The sequence below is a fragment of the Lepidochelys olivacea genome, assembly GCF_965140295.1.
Source record: "Lepidochelys olivacea isolate rLepOli2 genome assembly, chromosome: 4".
NCBI classification, from domain to species: domain Eukaryota; kingdom Metazoa; phylum Chordata; order Testudines; family Cheloniidae; genus Lepidochelys; species Lepidochelys olivacea.
This window is the reverse complement of record NC_140414.1, coordinates 131,118,657-131,142,208: the sequence shown is the minus strand read 5'-3', so window position 1 is coordinate 131,142,208 and position 23,552 is coordinate 131,118,657. Positions and strand designations below refer to the sequence as shown.

At 45.9% G+C, this 23,552-nt stretch overlaps 1 protein-coding gene across 5 annotated transcripts in view; it reads left to right on the top strand.

Annotated features, from left to right (window-relative positions):
* NSD2 (nuclear receptor binding SET domain protein 2) overlaps nucleotides 1–23,552 on the top strand; it is a 151,352-nt gene that overhangs the window by 51,107 nt on the left and 76,693 nt on the right. For all 5 annotated transcript variants that reach the window (XM_084626525.1, XM_084626523.1, XM_084626522.1 and 2 more), the window contains 2 exons: nucleotides 3,690–3,856; nucleotides 4,268–4,759. In XM_084626525.1, the coding sequence (XP_084482651.1) occupies nucleotides 3,690–3,856; nucleotides 4,268–4,759 (659 nt within the window). The remainder of the gene's footprint in view (nucleotides 1–3,689; nucleotides 3,857–4,267; nucleotides 4,760–23,552) is intronic.

Below are 23,552 nucleotides of genomic sequence, written 5' to 3'. Positions count from 1 at the left end.
GGCATTAATCATTACCAGTGCTCTCCATGGCACTGAGAGTTTTCACAAAGTGCCTGTGAATAGTAGCAGCCTATCTGTGAAGGAAGAGCACTCACATCTACACTTGCCTGGACAGTTGGCTGATTGGAGGTGTATTTCAAAAGGAGACAATGGCAAGCTTCAAAAATGCCCTTTTCCTGTGTTAACAGCTAGATCTTCTGCTGAACTATGAAAATCATCTTATCTCATCACTGAGGATAAGATTGTCATGGAAGTCACAGATTCCGTGACTTTGAGACCTCCATGACATTTTTCTGCTTCAGCCCTGGGGTGACTGGGCTGGAGCTGTTAGCTGGTGGGGTCCCAGAGCTCTTTGGTGGTGGGGGCCTTAGAGCCTTCCCCTCCCTTGCAGCGGGGCTTGAGCTCTCAACTCCCGCATTCCCACAGGTTTCTATGAATTTTGTTTATTGCCCACGACCCGTCCATGACTTGTACTAAAAATAACTGACAAAATACTAACCCTGTTAATCACAAATGATAGTTCATTGGGGTCTTCAACTCCACATCAGTGAGAGCATACCTTCCCAAGACAGGTTCTTGTTAATGCAATCTCTGTTAATTGGGATAGATAAACCTGAGTATGATGGTACAGATACGTGTGGGGCTGTTTGGGCCATATGTCAGTGTGCATGCCACTGGCTAGGCTTCATCCTGTGACTCTGGCTCATATCAAGTCCGTACTCCTGAAACACTGTATATGAGCAAAAAAGTCATGGTTCCCTCTTCCCATCATCACAGAACTGAGGTAGTAGCAGGAACCCAAGAACATACATGGAGGAGTGCCGGTGTCGGTTCCCTTCTTTATAGTGACTAATCACGACTATGTGAGGGAAAAATTGGGGAGCCAACTTGGACTACCTATGAATGCAAAGGACCTGGCCAATAGAGGACATGAAGCTTCCTGTAAAGGCCCTGAAGCTCAAGGCTATCAGGCAAGTTTGCATAGCCATACTGCCTGTTCTCCCGAACTCAAAAGTGCAGATCCTGGTGGCTAACATGTCCTGTTACGAATTACACCTGATAGGACACGCATACAAATGCTGCGAATTACACCTGATAGGTCATGCACAGTTCGAATCTAGGCTGAGGCACATAAAGTCCACAACTGCAGAGTTCCCAAAAGACACTAAGTTTATTATGCTCGAGCGTGGTGCCCCGCTGCTAGCCAGGAGGGGACCCTGAATACAGATTATACAAAGGTTATATACTTTTTAGCAAAGCATGTTGCCCTCGTGCATCGGAAACCTTAGCCAATAAACAAACCCTTGTCTTATCTACCACCTATCCCTGCTTGGTGGGAGATACTCGTGCTATACCAGTATGTTAATTACACAGCATGGTCATAAAGCCATGCATCAGTAACTTTTATTATCAGGATGGGAGGCCTCACATCAAGGCCAAGAGACAGGGAGTTAGAGACTGACAAAAACCAGATACTGGAAGTCAAGGCAGGCTAGAGACAAGGAGGATTTTCACAGGGATTCAGTATCTAAGGATCACTCCTCCTGGTGTATGATGTGCTGGCATTTAAACAATGGTGGGCCCCAAACCAAAATGGAGTCACATGTGCTAACTTTTCCTTAACAGTCCACAATGCACTACATAAATGAGGAGCTATATGCTTTTCTTCATTCTTTTGGTCTGGAAGCTATTGAACTGTGGTCATGCTGCCACTGAAATGGGATAACCCTAATGGCTCTTCACCTCTCACAAGATAGCAGCAAGTTGGTAGACTTTGTGAGAAGGCAGTCAGTTACCAGTCACGAGTGGTCACCGCAGAGCTCCATCATTGGAACAGATATTCCTTCATTGGGAAATTTCCAGGGTAGACGTATGCCACCAACAACAATACCAAATGTCAGAACTCTTGTTCCAGATGGAGCATGAGCCTGGATTTGTTACTGGACTCCTTCTTTCTCAATGGTCCCAAGGCCTCCTTATGCCTTTCCACTGATTCCTCTGCTTCTCAGAGTGATATTCTAGATTAATTGAGACACATCAGCCTTATGACTCCCTACTGGTCATGGCAGTTTTGGTAGATGGATCTGGTATGTATGTCCATCTAACCGTCCATATAGCTCCCAGACTACCCACATCTGATTTCACAACACCACTGCCAGATACATCAACCAGACCTCAAATCACAGCTCAGGCGTTGGCTGGTTAAGTACCATGGACAGAGACTGTTCCCTGTCAATCCAGGAAATCCTGATAAAGAGCAGGAAGTAATCAACCAGAAAGACTTACTTATCAAAATAGGATTGATTCTCAATATGGACAGCCCAGCAGGGGCTGGACCCAGTGCAGGCATCTGTACTGAAGTTCCTCAACTACTTATTGCATTTTAAAGAGTTGGCTTTCACTTAGTTAAAGGTCTGTCTTGTAGTGATCTGTTTGCCATCGCTTAGTGCAGTCTTTTTCAATCATTTCCAGTGGTGTCCAAGTTTCTGAAAGGGCTCTTCCATACTTACCCATCAGTTAGAGAAGCTACTTCTGTTTGGGATCTCAGTATAGTTCTTCTGAGACTCTTGGAGCCTCCCTTTGACGATCTTTCAGAACGCTCCATCATCTCACTCTGAAGGCAATCTTCCTAGTTGCAATCCTGTTGGAGAGAAGAGCGAGCTATAGCAATTTGTTTGATTCTCTTTACACAACAGTCAATAGAGAGAAAGCGGTGCTGAAACTTCCCCCAAAATTCATCCCAAGCTGGCCTTGGAATTTCATCTGAATAATTGTTTACCTGTCTTCTTCCCAAAGCCACAGTTCCCAAAGCCTGCAAACTTAACTTCAGTTTAATAAAAGATTTGTGTGTCATCTGGGTGTAAGGAGAAACTTTCTATCCAGACCAATAACCCAGTGTTCTCTAGTTAAACTTATCCTACCTTATTTATTTTTAAACCAAACATTTTATTGTGGGAGGCAAAAGAAAGAGCCTTTCTAGCCTCTGTTTAGATCCTCTAAATTAATCTTAAAGTTAACACCTGGTTTATAACAGAAGAAACTGATTTTAACCCACTTATCTGGCACCCAAGTATGTGTGTCATACCTCTGGTTTTGAAGAGATCACCAAGTGCTATTCATTCAGTTACCATGTGACCAATTTACCCTTAACGTGTGTAGATAGATCAGCTCTCTGCTCTAAGTTTCCTGTGTGTTTGAGTGCCTCAGAAACATTAATTTAACCTCCAAGCATTCTTAAGGGGAGAAAAGTTAGAACTATGCACATTTTGTAGATGAGAAACTGGGATACAGAGACCAGCTTATTTGTCCAAGGTTACACAAGGAGTCTTTAGCAGTGCTGGGAAGAGAACCTAGATCTTTTGAGTCCCACTTTGGTGTCTTAAGCATAAGACCAACATTCCTTTTTCCAAAATAAATGGCCAGCACAATGATCATACTGCTGCTCTACCTGCGTCTGAAGGTTCTGTTTGGATTAACATAGGAATTGGAGTAATTTCTTTTACATGAAGCTTCATAGATTAGCTTACTAAGAGAGTCAAACTGTTAATCGGATTTTAGAATGAAAACTGGACAAACTATATTTGTCATTGCTCTTCATACTGCAATTTACTGAAGGATTTCAAAGTGTGAAAGTATTATAAACCAAAACCAACCCAGTAACTTGTATAAACTTACTGTTAAATTTTCAGGACAAAAAAAGAGTTTTCGTCAGTATCATGTACAGTTTTTTGGTGATGCCCCAGAACGAGCTTGGATATTTGAGAAGAGCCTTGTGTCATTCAAAGGAGAAGAACAGTTTGAACAACTATGCCAGGAAAGTGCAAAACAAGCCCTCATTAAAGCTGAGAAAATAAAGGTAAGAGGCTACATCCTACCCCCCCCCCCCCTTTTTTTTTTTTTGCAGCCTTTTTACATTGTTATAGAAATGTCATCTGGTATCTAATCACTGGAGAAACACAATCTAGAGCGCTTTCATGACTGCTTGTTTTGTGGGATCTTCTAGTTTTGCATTTCACATTTAAAAACACAGAATGCATGATGGCTCAGTGAATGCTCATTACTTTTTGCAAATTGACAAATGTCACTGATTCACGCACAGAAAGATTTATTTAGTTCTTCCTCTATATCAGGACCATTCATACAGATGCTGGAATATTTGGAATATAGACATACTGTATACTCAACCTTCTTCTGATTGTTTTTAATTAGTATTGATGTTTTGTAATTAAAAGTAAACGTCTCAAACTGGCTTATATTTTTCTTGCAGATGTTAAAGCCTGTTTCTGGGAAACTGCGACCTCAGTGGGAGATGGGCATTAAGCAAGCTAGTGAAGCATTAGGCATGACAGTGGAAGAACGGAAAGCCAAGTTCACCTTTATCTACATTAGGGACAGGCCTCATCTTAATCCTCGAGTGGCAAAGGAGGCTGGTATTGCTGTGGAACCGTTAGAGGAAATAGATGAGTCATGTTACTCAAATGAAGAAACCACTCAAAGTCTGAAATCGATGAAGGAGTCTGGCATTCCTGGCAAGAGAAGGAGGAGGACATCAAAATTGCTTGCGACTAATGACGCACAAGAAAGTGGTCAGTCAGAGACTAAGAATACTACCCCCCAAAAGGCATTTGAACAAGGAGAAGCCAAAAGAGGGATAGGCTCTCCCATCAGTAGAAAGAAAGCTGCAGCATCCACTCCACGAAGCAGAAAGGGAGATGCAGTGTCTCAGTTTTTGGTCTTTTGTCAGAAGCACAGAGATGAGGTTAGTGTTTTTTGTTGCGCGAATAAGTGTAAGTGTTGTTCTATTTGTGTTCTGTTTTTTACACATATAGAAATCTCTTCCCTCTCTTAGTTGACCGAACACCTGAAAAGTAAGTTATATTTTTTTACAATGGCAGCCAAAACCTACAAGGAATTCCACAGATGTTTAAGAAGCTAATCCCTATTTCGAAAAGTTTCTGGTCTAAAGACACAGACAAAAAGTGGTGATGAGGTTAAGGAAGGAATAGAACATAAAATAAAGTGATTGTGATGGTATGTTTTGTTAGTGCCATTGTCTTAGTGCCGTTTTTTATTAATTTATGTTTAAATATTTATCCCCTACTGACCTTTTATTTAGTCATTGTTAGTTCCTCTTTACATTTATTTTTAATGCATAAACTCATGTTCCCAAGTACCCTTTCTGGCTTTCTGTTTATCCTTAACCCAACCATTCCCCATAAGTTAGTGGATTTATTCAATACTACTTGTACCCTTGTCTTCCAGTTTCCCAAATGCTCTACTTAGCTACCTAGGAGGAAAGGGAAATTGCAGTCTTTCACCCCACCCCACAAAAAAAAAGCTCTCAACAATTGTCCAAAGTCTGTGGAGGTCTGTAGTCTAATAGGATGTGGACAAAGGCCCTCCTTATACCCCTCTGGAGTAAGGATGATCTTGTGTTTAAATGATAATCTTGCCCAGCATCCCATAGGAAGTCTGGTGGAGCCAAAAATGAACCTAGCTCTCTTGGGTCCTAAGCTATTGCCTTAAACACATGAACATTATGTCTCTTCCTGCAACCCCTCTTCCTCATTCTGTTTGTTCTGTGCACTGAATGAGGCAGGTGTCCTCTAGGACAAATAATAATCTCTAATGTAATAAAGTTTTTATTATATTATCATAACATTTTATTTGACAGTTTTTTAAATGTAATTTCCTAAGCTTTTAAAAAATCAAAACACAAATTCCACTATGTGGAACCATATTGACCACCTGCAGTATGGGTCCTCACCAGGGCTTGAACCCAGGACCTTTATAGATCTCTACCATTTAAGATGAGGGAATAACTGTTGTCCTCTGTGTGGTCTAGCCACTAGAGGGGAACATGACACACACTTTCCTAATGACTTAATCAGTTATTTGCTAGGCAGCTAAAGAATGCTGGGAATCCGAATTTCTGACTCTGGAGAGGAGAATACTCTAGTGCTTACAGGCAGCCTAATCAAGCACATAGATTTGGCACATTCATTCTGAAAGGCTAAGGGGATGAGTCTTGGGTCTGCCATATTAGACAGCTGATTTCTATTTCCAGCTCTGCTAGAAATTCCCTTGTGCAACCTCTGTAAAATGGCAGGGAGACCTATTACTTTCCTTCCTCTTAAGGTTAGGGTGTGTGCCCTTGCCCAATAATAATAGGCTGTAAGGTGAATGAAATTAATAGCAAATCGGAAGAGCTGAGACTACAACTGATGGTCTTCTGATTCCCAGCAGAGCCCACCTTCCCATAGACTAAAAGATATTTAGCAGCTGCTGCTTTGTTTGTGTACCATCTAGAGCAGTTTAGGGAATGCCATGGCGATGTATAGGAAGCTCTGAGGAGATGGCAGCATGCTCAGTACAGCTGAAATCTTCAAAGATTTTTGCAGCAAGCAAAAGCTCTACTTAGTATGTGTAAATTATGATTATTTTTTTATCATCCCCCTGAGTTTTATAATTTGAACAAATCTGGTTAAATTTTTCACCAGAATAACAAAAGCACTCCTCTGACTTTAGGATCATCCTGAATGAGCATGAGAAAATTTAACCAGACAGTTAAAGTTCAGCAAAGTTTTATAAGTAACTGAAAACTGATTTATAAAGGAAATTGTTGGGCAACCTTAATTCTCTAGATGTTGCTACGAAATCTATCTAGAATATCTTAGCAACCAAATGGTTTTGGAATCCATTATATTGCAAATTACAACCATTTCTATATTTAGAGAAAGCCAACTGGGTTTTGAAAGCTTTTGATAGTGGGATGAAATAGTCTGCAGTTAGGAACATCTGGATTACTACTCTTTGAATGCTCTTTGAATCAGAAACATATTAAAAACAAACGCCCCCTTTCAAATAAAGCAGTTCTTCTTGGAGTGATAGTCCCAACTGTATTCCACTGAGGGTTTACGTATGTGCACCATGTGTCTGGAGCTGGAGGATTTGAAAGAAGTAGTGTCTGTTAGTCCATGCATGCGCCCTCGCTTTTCCTCATGGTTTCATCTGAGGTGATAAAGGGCAGGGCAGACCAACCGCATATTCTCACCATCACATGGCCTGGGTCAGCACTATAGTGTGCGTGTATATATAGAGCCCTACCAAATTCATAGCCATGAAGAATGCCTCACAGACTGTGAAATCAGATCTCCGTGAAATCTAACTATTGTAGGGGAAGGGGACAGGGCTGGGGGCATCCATCTGGGTGTTCCTACCGTGCCCTGGGGCCCAAGTAGTAGTCCCGGGGCTGGAGAGGAATGGGACTTCCTCTTCCCCTACCTGGCCGCTCTCAGACCCACCTCCAGGTACCTTTCCTGGCTGCAGGAAGTGCTGTGGCTGCACTACCTTCAGAGCCCAGCTTCAAAGGCAGCACAGAAGTAAGGGCAGCAGTCCCATGACCTCCCCCTCCCGTCCCCCAACATCTTTACGACCCCACCCCCACAATCCCTTTTGGATCAGGACCCCCACAGTTACAACACTGACATTTCAGATGTAAACATATGAAATCGTGAAATTGACTTTTTTAAAATACTACAACCATGAAATTGAGAAAATGGACCATGAATTTGGTAGGGACTTATGTGTATAGTGGGTTTTCTTTTTTTTTTTTTTTGTAATGTTTAGCTGTTTTTACATAGTTTTTACTCATTTTAGTAGTTATTTAGAGTTGATTTGGGACTTCTGGCGGGAATCTGTTTATTTTTAAACCCTCCACCCCGTACCCATGCATGGGTACTGGACTATGCCAAAGATCCCAGGCTTTAAAATCTGAACCTTCTGCCAGCTGCACCTTCTTCCCATGTTCCGTCTTGATCAGCAACAAACATCAATGCTGGCTCTACTGCTTGGTAGAAGCCCATATTTCATCCTGGTGCAGAGTCTGCCAGTCCTTCCCAAGTCATACTCAAGAAGGCTAGGATCCCCGCCTCAAAAAGCACTTCATGGAAGTCACCATGAGACCTCAGTCAGACCCAGGCCAGGAAACCCGGTGCATGCATCAGCCTGAGATAGCCAGGAGCGTGTATCTGGCTACATAGATTCCGACTCCAGTGATACCACCACTATGGACCCCATGCCAGGGCCTAGTCAAGAAGTAAGGAAGCATTCACATAAGCATGGCACTAAGTCTTCCTCTAAACCAAAGAAGGGAGATGCGCCTTCCAGGAGTTCCAGCAATGGGGAAGCAGTGTGCTCCAAGACACACAAGCATTACAAGAAAATGCATGTACCAGCAGATCTGCCAGTGTCAGGTACCAAGCCATGACATTGCCGACAGTCTCCATTAAGGTATGGGACCTGTTGGCTCTGGGGAAGTCCACCGCTCCGGCTATGGAAAGGGTGCCGTTAATGCCAGAGAGGTCTGGAAAAGTGCCAGAGCCACACAAATTGTTTGCCCTGAGAGAACTGTGATCTCCATGCCTTCTACTCCCATCCACCTCTGCGGGATCAGATCTCCCACCCAAGACATACCACAGTCTCAAGGCATCTTTCATCACATCCTCCAGTGGTCCACACGCTTCCACCAGTTCCAACAGTACTGCCAATGGAACCGGGGTCTGAGCTTCTGTGCTCAGAGGATTCGGAAGAAGCACAGGGTCAGCCCATCCCTTACTGCCTCTCCGAGTACCTGAAGACACGGTCTACATTGTGGCAATATCCTCTTTTTCCAACCACAGAGGAGCCACTGGTTCCCTACACCCTGAGGCTTTGTGCAGCACCCACTGGATCCATCATGCTGGCCTTGTTGGGGATCCTATCCCCAATACTCATCCTCCGAATCTGCCTGTTCTGCAAGGGAGATGTCACCTCTCTCTCCATCTAGAGCACCCTCAATTAGGTGCGCCAAACTGATCATGGAGGAAGAACTGCTCAGTCCAGTTCCAGTGCATGGGCGCTTTCTGTCTTCCTCATCAGATGCTGCAGTGACTTCGGTTTCCTCTCACGCCCCAGATGACTTTCGGCAGTTCAAACATCTGTGTAGCGTGGCAGGTGACCTTCACGTCGCTCTGGAGGAAGTACAGAACACGCAACATCAGCTCCTGGACATGCTTCAGTCTTTGGTACCAGGTAGGATTGCCCTGCCAATCAACGATTCCATTCTTCAGCCAGCTCAAACAGTTTGGCATACTCCGGCCATGTGCACGTCTGCCCCCAAGGGGGTAGAAAAGCGATACTATGTACCAGCTAAGGGATCGGAGTTTTTTTTCTCATTTCCCCCACACCTTCCCCGCTCCCTCCATTCCCTTGTGATACAAGTTGCAACAGAACAGTCCAGACAGCAACACCCACGCTCCATTCTGGCTGATAAGGAGAGCAAAGAGTTGGACCTTCTGGGATACAAGGTCTTCTCCTCAGCAAGTCTCCAGTTTAGGATTTCAAACTATCAAGCAATATGACTTCTTGAATTATAGCAAACTGGAGGATTTAGTTGAGAAACTGCCATAACAAGATGAAACCCAGTTCCAGCCCATCTTGGAGGAAGGGAAACTATTAGAGAGGACAATGCTTCAATCAGCGGTAGATGTGGCAGACACTTCCTTATGCTCGATGGCTACGGGCATTTCATGTGGAGGAAATCATGGTATCATTGCTCTAGTTTCTCCAGGGAGGTACAAAATACCATTGAGGACCTCCCTTTCAATGAATCTCATCTTTTAAATCAGAAAACAGATGATTCCCTCCACACCCTAAAGGATTCAAAAGCCACACTTTTCTCGCTGGGTATCTACACACTTGCACCCAATCATAAATTTCTACCAACCACCACCCACACAACCATACAGGACTTCCCAGTTTTCCCCCATACAAGCTACCATGCAAATGCAGAAAGATTCAACAGTCTCACCTTCAAGTCTGCCTTCACAGCCTTCCTCCTCACACATGCAACCCTCTCAGAGAAGATATTTCTGAGGAACATTAGAGAGCTGTCAACTATCCCACTCTTCGGGGGGTCGGCTAGCACTCTTTCTACTAGCTTGGAGTTCAATAACGGACAAGTGGATGCTAAATATCCACTATGGCTATATGATCAAATTCATAAGGCAACCTCGTCTGCAACCCAATCTCTGGCACCTCTTCAGGGACCACTCTTACGACAGCATGCTCACCCCAGAGGTGGACTCTCTTTACTGCAAAGACGGGTAATAGAGCAGGTTCCTCTGGACTATCTAGGGACAGGCTACTACCTACTTTCTGAAAGGCAAAAAGAAGGGCAGTTGGAGACCAATCCTGGATTGCTGTTGTCTCGATCATTTCATATGAAACTTGGGTGAGTGGATGGTCACCTTAGCAGCCATCATTCCATTTTTGGAAGGAGGCATGTGGTTTACAGCTCTCGATATATAGGATGCTTATTTTCACATCCACATCCATCTGGCCTACAGGACATCAAGCGATTCCTTATAACCATAGTAAGGAGTTGCTTGAAACTCCTAGGACGCATGTCATCTTGCACATATGTAGCACAACATGCGTGACTCAGATCTCTCCAAGCTTGGCTAGCATTTGTGTATCAACCGAGCAGGCACAGCCTAGACAAGGTAGTTACCCTTCCACCGGGGATTCTCAAGTCTCTTCATTGGTGGCTCAACCCACACTTGGTATGTGCAGGGGTCACTTTCTCCAGACGCCATCACTCCCTATGTCTGACCAACGATGCCTCGGCATGGGGTGAGGGGTACACCTTGGAGAGCACAGAATTCAGGGCCTCTGGTCTCTGGAAGAGCTGATGCTTAACATCAATGTGAGGGAGCTCAGGGCGGTCCAGCTGGCATGTCAGGCCTTTCACCCTCTCCTGGAGCGCAAGTGCATATCTGTCCTGACAGACCATACAACAGCAATGTTTTATATCAACAGACAGTGGGGAGCATGCTCCTCTCCCCTGTGTCAGGAAGACCTCAAACTCTGGGAGTTCTGCATAGCACACTCCATACTCTTGGAAGCGTCCTATCTCCCTGGGTCTCAGAACAAGCTAGCAGACCATCTCAGCAGGTCTTTTCACAATCACAAGTGGTCTGTTCGCCCAGACATAATAAACAGTATCTTCCAACAGTGGGGAGTTCTTTAGATGGATCTGTTTGCCACAAGGGGCAACAGGAAGTGCCTACAATTCTACTCCTTCCTGAACCACAGTCCGGGTTCGTTGGCAGGTGTGTTTCTTCTCTCCTTCCTACACTGTTGGTTCACAAGGTCCTCCTCAAGATCCAGAACAACGGAATCTCGGTGATCCTGGTGTCACCGGCCTGGCCATGTGAGCATGGTACACCATGCTACTTGAGCTATCGGTGGATACTCCAGTCACTCTACCGTTAGTTCTGGACCTCATCACTCAACATCACGGCGGTCTTCAGCACCCCAATCTCAAATCTCTCCACCTCACTGCTTGGAAGCTGCATGGTTAAACCCGCTAGAGCTCACATGCTCAGACCCCTTTGGGGAGGTTCTTCTGGGTAGCGGAAAACCTTCAACCAGAGCTACTTACCCAGCCAAGTGGAAAAGATTTGTGAATTGGTGCTTGCAGAGCCATATCTCTCCGACACAATCGTCGATCCCCTTTATCTTGGACTATCTCCTAAAGTTGAAACAGCAGGGCTTGTCTCGCTCCTCGATAAAAGGTTCATGTGGCTGCCATCTCAGCTTTTCACCGAGGAGAACATGGCCGCTCCATCTTCACTAACCAAATGGTGTGACAGTTCCTCAAAGGGTTGGACAGATTATATCCTCATATTCAGCGTCTCACCCTGGCTTGAGGCCTTAACCTGGAACTCTTGAGACTGATGGGGCACTCGTTCGAGCCCCTAGCGACATGCTCACTACTCTACCTTTCCTATAAGGTGGCCCTTTTGGTTGCAATAACATCAGCCAGAAAGGTGTCCGAGCTCAAGGCTCTCACATCTGACCCTCCATATACCATTTTTTTTACAAAGACAAGTTGCAACTGTGACCTCACCAGGCATTCTCCCGAAGGTGGTCTCAAATTGCCACGCCAACCAAGACCTATTCCTTCCGGTCTTTTCCCCGAAGCCTCATGCCAGTAGCTGCGAGCAGAGGCTCCACTCTCTGGATGTGCGGCATGCACTGGCATTTTATATTGAATGAACTAAGCCGTTCTGCAAGTCAAACCAGCTGATCTGTTGCAGTAGCAGACAGGATGAAAGGCCTCCCAGTGTCCACACAAAGGATATCATCGTGGATCACATCCTGTATCCAGGCTTGTTATGAGCTGGCAAAGGTCACTGCCCCCGCTCTGATTGCGCACTCCACCAGAGCTCAGGCATTGTCGGTGGTCTTCCTGGCCCAGGTCCCGATCCAGGAGATATGTAGAGCGGCAGTGTGGTCCTCAGTCCACACCTTCACTTCCTGTTACTCTAGATCACCCAGCAAGCCAGGGACGATGCAATGTTCGGCAGGGCTGCACTTCAGTCAGTGATTCCAGGAACTCCAACCGCAGTTCCTAGGTAAGGCTTGGGAGTCACCATATTGGAATTGATATGACCAAGCTTTCAAAGAAGAAAAAACGGTTACCTACCTTCTCGATGTGTTGCTTCTATCCTTTCCAAACCCACCCGCCTTCTCCTCTGTCGGAGGATCTGGAAAGAAGGAACTGGGGAGGTGGCGGGTTAGCAGGGCCCTATTGCCATGCCATGAAGGTGCAACTCCAGGGGGCTGCAGAGCCAACCCAACGGATGCTGCTAGGGGAAAAAGTTTCTGGTGACACCTAATTGGAATAGACATGAGCAACACATCTCAAAAACAACAGTCACGAGAAGGTGAGTAACCATTTTTTCAGGATGATGAGCCTGGCTGCTGTAATCCCTTCAGTAGGGACAGGAGATAGGTTTTTGGCTCTTGACCTACAAGGAGTTTATTTCCACATAGCGATAAACCCATCTTACAGAAAATATTTACACCTTACTGTAGGAATGATATCAGTACAGAGTACTTCCCTTTGGCGTTTCCTTGGCCCCAACGGTGTTCTCAAAGCTCCTACTAGTAATCAATGTTTTCCCTTATTTTTTACGTCCGTGTGTGGAATGACTTTTGTTATGTGCATCAATATGTGGTGGGGGTGAGGCTGAGGGGTTCGGAGTGTGGTGGAGGCTCAGGGCTGGGGCAGAGGGTTTGAGTGTGGTGGAGTGAAGGCTCTGGCTGGGGGTGCAGGCTCTGGAGTGGAGGCTCTGGGGTGGGGCCAGGGATGAGGGGTTTGGGGTGCAGGCTGCACCGGGCTGTGGCAGGGAGAGAGGACTCCCCCCAGCCCTCTCTCGCTGCAGCAGCCCGGGGTCGGGGGAGAGGCCCCTTTCCCCAGACATGGCAGCGCTTAGGCTGGGGCTGAGGCACCTCTCCCTGCCTGTGCAACCCTTGATAGCCTGCTGCCCAGCCCCGTGGCCACGCAGCTTAGAGGGAACTTAGTTGGTAATGGCCACTTACCTTCCTCAGGATTTTAGTCTTCCTGTACCTTGACACCTGGCTGCTCAGTGGTCTGTTCCATGAAGCAGTACTGTCATCCACTCAGATGGCCCTTTCTCTTTCCCAAGAATTAAGCTCAATGTAAGAGAGTCCATGTTGACCCCTGTACAGAGAATAGAGTTATTGACAGCCAGGGCATACCTTCCCACAGACAGATTCTGAACTTTCAGATCTAGTCAGGACCATTCAAGGGAGTCCTCGAACTTCAGAAAGAAACTGTCTGAAACCTGTCTGAAACTTAAAGGTCTACTTAAAGGTCTCACAAGATCTCAATTCAAAGCAGTGGCAATCTGTTCTTTGCTTCACTTATCCATGAAGACTACCTTTTTTTAGCTATCACGTCATCTTGTAGAATCAGAGAATTTGGGGCCTTGATATTAGATAGGCATTGGCTTTCTATGTAGATAGGACCAAGTAATTTTGGAAGTCTGTTAGACTGCTCGTTTCCATCACAAACAGATCCAGGAGGTCTCTGCCTAGAGACTGTCAAGGTGGATCTCTGTGTGTGTGTAGTTGCTTGTTATGATGTAGCTGGTGCTTAATCCCCACAGTGGAGTGGATACGTTCCAGTGTCCAAGGTATGTAAGGCTGCTACATGGGCATACAGTACATACATTTTCTAAACACTGTGCCTTGATCCATGCCTTTAATGCAGATGTAGTACTTGGTAATTCAGTCCTGTCTTCAGTTCTGGACTCAATTCTGAAGCTCCTTCCTCCCTATTGGGAGTCATCTGAAGTAGAACACCCATACAGATGCTACTTGAAAAAGAATATGAGGTTACTCAGCCTGTGCAGTAACTGTGGTTCTTTGATATGGGTTCTCCACTACCTGCCCTCCCTCCCTTCTGCTTTGCACTGTTCTCTGTGGGACATTGGATGGAGAAGCAACTGAGGGCAGTTCTGCGCAGTCCTGTGTAGCTTCAGTGTGCGATATGAGGATGTATATGCTGCATGTGCAGGCCAAACAGACACTGCTATTGGAAAACCTATGAAGGGTTCAAGAGGCACATGCGCACCTGAAGTGGCGCACCCATGGGAGGGACATCTTGAAGAACCACGGTTACTGCACAGCATGACTAACCTCTGCTTCCCCATTATAGTTACCTATAGACAGTAATCAAGTCACCCTTTAACCTTCTCTTTGTTAAGCGAAATAGATTAAACTTTGACATAACAAACAACATAACTCATAACAAGGCACGTCTTCTAATCCTGTAATCATTGTTTTTCTTCGAGTGCTGTCCCTGTGGGTGCTCCACTCTAGGTGTCTGTGCGTCCCAGCACCATTGATCGGAGATCGTAGCAGTGCTTGGTTGGGACGCAGGTGCTCAGTTGGTATCTCCTATCTCATTGGAATCTTCCTGAGCGCATGCATCCCGCACCCCCCTCAGTTCCTTCTCAACCATCCCCGGCTGAAGACGGGATTTGGGACAGTGCTACTTCTCTTCCCAGGTCTCTGTAGGAAAAAAGTAACAAAGAATATAGAAATAGTTACATCCCAGTTGTTTCCCTTCCTTTAGTATAGTTACATAGTCAGTTACTTAGTTTAAAAAAAAATAAAATTTCACTTCAGAATTGTCTCCTGCTGAGGCACTCTCCCCTGCCATTTCTAGTTCACAATGCCAGGGGCTTCAGGATTCAAAAAGTGTGTTTCTTCTCAGGACTCCATGCCACTTTCCGATGGGCACTCACATTGTGGGAATGTGGGTTTCCCCGGTGCACTTCACACAATGTGCCTCCATTGTATGAGCCTCAAGTCAAGGGCTTAACATGACAGGGACCTGCGGCTTAAAATGCTTCTGATGGAAAAATCCCTGCAGCCGCTTTCGGAGACGGGGAAAGTTAAACCCGCTCCTACGCGCTCCCCAGCCAGATCCGAGCCAGTGGGGAGTGTTGCTTCACCCTCTTTGGAGCAAAGGCAAGAAAGGACTCTGACAAGGGTAAAGGGTCTCCTGCGAGATCCTTACCCTCTGTGCTGACAGTGCCACAGGCGGGCGCCTCAGCTCTTTCTAAAGTCTCAGCCGCGGCTTCCGCAGAGGCAGGAACCCGACCTCCCGTACCGGGAAGGTTTCTGCGGCGCCGAGCGCCTCAGCGCTGAGAATAGCCTTGGTGCCGGCTGTGCACTCTGACCCGGTGCCGACAAGGACGTCCTCACCGACCCCCTCTGCGCTAAAAATAGCCACGGTGCCAGGAAGAATGTCGTCACTGAGCCTGCCTCCTACCTCAGCACCAGCAGCGGACCCCCTGCAGGGCACCTCCAACAGACCCGTGGCACCGCTGACACTTTCACTTACTAATGTGCCAGAGCACAGTCCAGGCTCAGCACAGCCCAGGGAGCAGGAGCAACAGTTCCTCACTCAGAGTGACTTCTCAGTGCCACCTGAGCCTAACTCTCCACTCCTGGATATGCAGGGCTCACTCTTCGAAAAGTCACTCTCACCACCTGAACTGGCTACCTTCACTGACAGCGAACCCGATATACAGCAGCAGGCGGAGTTCTCCCCACCTGCCTCTCCTCCTCCACTGGAACCTCTTCCACCTCAGTTTCCCTACTTCGCGCCCCCTCCCCCCCCGTGGATGGCACCTGGGTTCTCCTACCCTATGCCTTTGCCACATCCTCCTACCACTCATCCTCAGGCCTCTTCTATGAAACCACTACCTGCTTCTGTGCCTCGATCTCCAGCTCCGTCCACTTCTAGAATACCTGAACCCCCTCCTTAGAACGTGAGCTACGAACCATATCCTGACTCACCGAACCCTAACTCTCCATCTGCTCCAGACAGAGCCCTCTCCCCACCACCTCCACAGGATGTGGAGGACTGTAAACAATTTCAAGAGCTTTTCAAGAGTGAAGACATCCCCCTAGAAGAGGTTCAGGAGACACAACACAAACTCCTCAGAATCCTTCAACCCTCTGCACCCTCAGAGATCGCACTCCCTATAAATGAAGCACTCTTGCAACCAGCTGACACTCTCTGGCAAACTCCACCTTCTTTATTACCTACCTGCAGAAAGGCCGAATGTAAATACTATGTTCCTGCTAAGAATGCTGACTTCCTGTTTTCTCACCCACAGCTGAACTCTCTCGTCATGGATGCAGTCGCACAAAGGGCGAAACAGCCACAATATCGGCCCACCCCGCAAGACAAGGACCTAAAACGCCTTGACGTCTTGGGTCACAAGGTTTACACGTCCTCCACTCTACAATTCAGAATTGCAAACTACTCTGTACTCCTCGCCAGCTATGACTTTGATAACAACAATAAACTTTTTGAATTTGCCTCCTACATTTCAGAAGATAGGAGAGCAGACTTTAAATTAACTCTGAGAGAGGGCCAATTGATTTCCAGAACGGCCCTACAAGCCTCTGTAGACACGGTGGACACAGCAGCCCGTACTACTGCAACTGCTGTGGTTTTGCTGTGGTTATGATCTTTATGACTTCCTGCATCTGGTGTCCCTAAAGATCTGCAGACCAAAGTGGAGGACCTCCCCTTTGATAAAGACAAACTGTTTTCCCAAAAAAGGATGAACTACTTCACACCATGAAAGATTCTAGTGCAACACTGCACACCCCAGGTATTCACCCATCTCTTCCCAGGAGACAACGATACAAACCTTACCGAAGACTGCACACACAACAATATTTTCGGCCTCAACCCAAACCATATGACTTAAATAAGAATCGCTGTAGACCCCCTAAGCGCAGACAAAATCAAGCTCAAGCAACCACCTCCCACCCATCCGGGAATAAACAACAATTTTGAAACGTTGGTCGAGGGTCTGCGTGACCACCCCTTGATTCCACAGCCTACTTGCCCATTTGGCCACCGCCACCAGAGTTTCCAATGCCTGGCAGCGTATTACATAGGATCTCTGGGTCCTCGAAATAGTTCAATCCGGTTACTCTATCCTATCCTTCCCCCTTTCCCGTCCCTCTTCAGGGACTCCTCTCACGAGCACCTACTTCGCGTAGAAGTGGCTCACCTTCTCCAGCTAGGCGCAGTGGAACCTGTGCCGACGCAACATCGAGGGAAAGGGTTCTACTCCCATTACTTACTGACCCAGAAAAAGACCAGGGGATGGAGGCCTATGCTAGATCTCCGCCAACTGAACAAATTTGTGAGGATACAAAAATTCAAGATGGTCACACTGGGCACAGTAATTCCTGCAGTGGCTCAAGGGAACTGTTTCACAGCGCTTGACCTACAGGAAGCTTATTTTCATAATAATTCATCCAGCTCACAGAAGCTTCCTATGATTCACAATCGGTCATGACATTTTTAATACAGAGTTCTTCCTTTCAGCCTCTCCACAGCAACGAGAGTCTTTTTCAAAACTCTAGCCATGGTCGTGGCTCATCTCTACGAACATGGGATCACGCTTTTCCCCTACCTGGACGATTGCCTCATCAAGGGCAACTCCTATGGCGAGACACTTCAAGCTACCCGTTTCGTCATATCCCTCTTTCACAGCTTAGGCCTCCAAATACACATCCCAAAATCCACCCTGACACCTACACAACAGATCAAATTCATCGAAGCTCATCTTGACTCAATCCAGAGCAGAGCCTTGCTCCCATATCACAGATTCCTTGCTATCATGCAGCTCATACGCAAGCTCTCTATTCGTCCCAGGACACAGGCAAGAATCTGTCTACAGCTCCTTGGTCACATGGCAGCCACCACCTTCGTGGTCCAGTATGCTAGGCTGCACATGAGATGTCTTCAGGGCTGGCTCAATTCCAATTTCAAACCCAACAGACACACCTTAGGGACGCTGCAGACTCCTCCTCCCAATGTTCTAGCTTCCCTACATTGGTGGACAAGACCAGAAAACCTCTGCACGGGGGTTTCCTTCCAGTAACGATCCCTAACGCTCATGCTCACCATGGGCGCTTCCCTAATCAGTTGGGGAGCGCATCTAGGGGGGCACAAGGCAGGTGGTCCACATCAGAGACGCACCTACACATAACTCTCTTAGAGCTCAGAGCAGTGAGGCGAGCATGCCTTCACTTTCTTCCCCTCATAAAGAACAAAAGACAACATAGCACATATGTACTACATCAACAGACGGGGGGAGCCCGATCACATTCGCTTTGCATGGAAGCCATCCGACTATGGAATTGGTGCATACAACATCAAATACAAATCATCGCTTCCTACCTACCAGGCTGCCAAAACACTACTGCCGACGCACTCAGCAGACACTTCTCAACAGAACACAAATGGGAACTTCATCCCGCAATACTTTAACAGCTCTTCTCCCTCTGGGGCACCCCATCAATACACCTGCGTTGTGGCAAGGAGAATTGAAAATGTCGGCTGTTTTGCTCCAGAGCGGGACTCGGGACTGCATCCATAGGAGATGCATTCCTCATCCCGTGGAACAACTCTCTCCTCTATGCCTTCCCAGCAATCCCTCTGCTACGCAGTGTTCTTCGGAAGATCGTAGCCGACAAGGCCTGGGTCATCCTTACAGCCCCAGCTTGGCCAAGACAGACGTAGTATCTTTATCTACTCCGCATGTCCTCCCGTCATCCACGTGCTCTCCCCAACAGGCCAGATCTCCTGTCCCAGGCCAATGGACGGGTTCTTCACCCACAGCTCCTAAAGCTCCATCTGACAGCCTGTTTCCTTCATGGTTCCAAACCCATGAACTAGCCTCTTCCGACCAAGTCCGATACATCCTCTTGCACAGTAGAAAAGACTCCACTCGTAAAACTTATCTGCAGAAGTGGAAGAGCGTTTCGCCCTCTGGTGCTCACATAATCACTTAATGCCCAATACGGTGATCCTCCCTAACATTCTAGACTACCTCCTGAAACTAAAACAGGACGGATTTTCGCTCAGCTCCATCAAAGTACACCTGGCGGCGCTTACCACCTTCCATGACCTGTTAGAAGATTATTCACTCTTTACCCATCCCACCATAAAATGATTTCTCACTGGCCTGGTTCTTCATGCTCTCATGAAACCTCCATTCGAGCCTTTGGCTACCTCCTCTCTTCTCCATATGTCCATGAAGGTAGCTTTCTTAGTTGCAATAACATCAGCAAGGAGAGTAGATGAAATAAGTGCCCTGATGGCCCATCTTCCCTACACAATCTTCTCCAAAGACAGTCACTCTAAGACCATATCCTAAATTTCTCCCTAAGGTGGTTTCCACCTTAACCAGCCTACTTTTTATGCCAAACCTCACAAGACTCCACATGAGACATCTCTGCATACGCTCCATGTCAGGCAAGCAATCGCCTTTTACTTAGATAGGACTAAGCCATTTTGTAAATCTCCACGGCTTTGTCTCCATCACCAAAAGATGGAAAGGTACGGCTATCTCTAAACATCATCTGTCCAAGTAGATCTCTGACTGCATCAGATCCTCTTACCGTATTCAAAATATTCAACCGCCCAAAGGCATTAGAACTCATTGCACTCAAGCTATGTTGACATCTGTTGCCTTCCTATATAACGTACCCATTTCTGACATCTGTAAAGCGGCTACATGGTCATCTGAACACACGTTTGCCAAACACTATGCTGTCACTGAAGATACCACGGCAGACACCATAGTTGGCCGTACAATACACTCTACAGTACTCACTGTCGCATCTCCAAAGTCCCACCGACCATAGAGGGTACTGCTACACGTTCATCTAGAGTGGAGCACCCACAGGGACAGCACTCGAAGAAGAAGGGGAAGTTACTCACCTTGCAGTAACTGAAGTTCTTCGAGATGTGTGTCCCTGTGGGTCTTCCACTCCCCATCCTCCTCCCCTCTACTTTGGAGTACTAGTATAATCACTCCACGGTAGAGAAGGAACTGAGGGGGGTGCGGGACGCAGGCGCTCAGGAAGTTTCCAATGAGACGGAGATACCAACTGAGCGCCTGCATCCTGACGAGGCACTGCTACCAAAAATCTCCGATCAACGGTGCCAGGATGCACCAACACCCAGAGTGGAGCACCCACAGGGGCACACAACTCGAAGAACTTCAGTATTTCAAGGTGAGTAACTTCCCCTTGTGGCTCTTCTCTGAGCCCTTTCCAATTGATTAACATCCTTCTTGAATTTTGGGCGCCAAATTGGACACAGTATTCCAGTAGCAGTTGCACCAGTGCCAAATACAGGGGTAAAATAACTTCTCTATTCCTACTCAAGTTTTCCCTGATTACGTATCCCAGGCTCACAGTAGCTCTTCGGGGCACAGGATCACACTGGAAGCTCATGTTCAGTTGGCTATACAGCACTGCCCCTAAATCTCTTTGTGTCACTGCTTCCCATGATAGTCCCCCATTTTATAAATATAGTCTATATTTTTTGTTCCTAGATGCATACATTTCCATTTAACTGTATTAAAACAGATTTTGTTTGCTTGTGCCTAGTTTTATCAAGCAATCCAGATTGCTCTGTATCAGTGACCTGTCCTCTTCATTATTTACCACTTCCTAATTTTTGTGTTATCTGCAAACTTTATCGGTTTCTTCCAGGTAAGTGATCAAAATGTGAAAAAGCATATGGCTAAAACCAATCCTTTCGGGACCCCACTGGACACGCATGCACTTGATGATGATTCCCGGTTTACAATTATATTTTGAGATCTATCAGTTAGCCAATTTATAATTCATTTAATGTGTGCCATGTTAATTTTATATCGTTCTAGTTTTTTAATCAAAATGTGTAGTACCAAGTCAGATGACTTACAGAACACGATTATCTTCTCAACCACACCTGTAACTTTATTTTAAAAAATCAAGTTAGGTTTATGGATAATAGATCCTATCAAATTATGTTGATTATCTACATTACCCTCCTTTAATTATTTTATTAGTAGAGTCCTGTATCAGCCATTCCAGCATCAATCTTGTCCAGCATCAATATCCGGCTCACAGGCCTATAATTATCCAGGTCATCCCATTAACCCTTTTGAAAAATTGACCCAACATTAGCTTTCTTCCAGTCTTCTAGATCTTCCCCAGTGCTCCAAAACTTACTGAAAATCAGCATTAATGATCCAGCGAGCTACTCAGCCAGCTCCTTTAAAACCCTTGAATGCAAGTTATCTGGACCAGCTTATTAAAAATGTCCAACTTTAGTAGTTTCTGTTTAACATCCTCCAGAAATAACAGTGGAATCAAGAGTGTTCTCATCACCATATGATGAGGCTATACTATGTTTTTCCCCAAATACAAACCAGAAATATTTCTGTCTTTTCTGCATTACTACTGATCATTCTACCATTTCCATCTAGTAATGGATCAATACCATTCTTCTTGTTCCTAATATATTTTAAAAAACAAAACAAAAACACCTTGTTGTCCTTAACTTTGGCCATTAATTTCTCCTTGTCTCCCTTTGCTTCCTTGTCATTTTCTGCAATTCCTAACTTCAGAATTATATTGATTACTATCAACTTCCCCTTTCTTCCATGTCTTATATATTACTTTTTATAGCTGCCTTTGCTTCCTCTCTAAACCAGGTTCATTTTTTGTAACCAGCACAACCTAGTGGGATTGTGGCTTTTTGTGCAACTAATAAGGTATTCTTACGTGATTCCCAATTATCACTCAAGTTTTTTATTAAATTCTTCTTTCCAGCTGAATTAGCTCATAATTGTTTTCTGCTTTGTGAAATTGGCCCTCAATTATTGTGCCCAGGGATTGGACAGTAGTTGGAGTAAACTGCAAGGTCAAGTGATGTCTGCTTGAATATTGGGCCACCTATTTGTGTTTTTCAAGGAGTTTGATAGGTGGGCTTCTCTGAAAGGGAGGCATTGACTATTTCCATTGGTAGTGGGCATAGTTATTCTATGCTGGTTTTTACTAGAAGGGAGGGGCATGGATCTCACTCACGAATTGTGGCTCTAAAACTTTCCTGGGCTGCTTGAGTTTTGGCATATGTAGGGAGGCCAAACTCAGTAAGGGTGATTTGGCCGATGATACTCTCTGATCTGGGGTGGAATTCTTGTTACTGATTATCACCATACATGTTCAGTTGATCTCATAATGAAATATGCTGACAGCTCTGAAGAGCAGCCCATGCTTGGGTCTGATGTCTGGCCTATGCAGTTTGGGTTGATGAGAGCTTGTTCAGAACAGAGAATAGCTGTGCTGGACATAGCTCTGCTGGGTCGATTGCGGAGGAATTTCATACTTGTTTTGTATCCTTTATTGCAGTGGTGCATTCCTGTAGGAGTGATTTGTGCTGCTGGCAAATGGATTCAGAATGTGCTTTGTGCTGCTGGCACTCTTTCTGCTTCTGCACTTGATTTTGTGAACCTTAATTATCTCAGGGGGTGTGGGCTGGTATCAGTAGTAATGGATATCATGTGATTGGACTGCTGTGCTAACTCATTGACGCTTTGGCCTTGTATTTGTGTGGCTTGTTCTTTTAGGTTAAGTTGAAAACCTGGAGAGTCTCTGGGAGTGGACAAGCTTGGGTTGTTCACTGTGCTAATGGGTAGGAAGGAAGGCTCTGATCTTTGCCTTGATGAGGTGGTGGTGAGACCAGGAAAGTGAAACGTTGGCAACGTCTCCCATATCTACTCCTGAGCTGAAGATAGGTTTAAACCTGTGTCTAGTTGCATGTGTAGGTGCAGAAACTTCCGGGACAATCCCATGGTTTTCATGTAAGCCATGTACTATTGTATAACTTGCATTCTATATATGGAGATTGAAATAACAGGACAAGGAATTAGGGAGATTCCAGTACTATTGGGCAGTCATTCTGAGTTCTTCCAGGAAGTTGAGAAGGTTTCTATATGGACCTCTGTACACCACTAAGCACCTTAAGTGTGTGTTGTCCTTCTCCTCATAGATCATATAGATGCACTCAAATATTTTTGTCTTGGATGGGATAAATATTTTTGTCTTGGGTGGGATGTCTTCTGCAACTGAGATGGTTGGGAAACAGGACTGCTACTCTTCTCTCTCCCCCCCCCCCCACCCCCACCAGTGTCTGTCTTTGTCCTGGGTTGTATAGAGCAGGGGTTCTCAACCTTTTGTTTGTTTTTGTTTTGAGGGGCCCCCCACATGCTATAGAAACTCCAGGGCCCAGTCTCCGGGCTTCAGCTGCCGGGGCG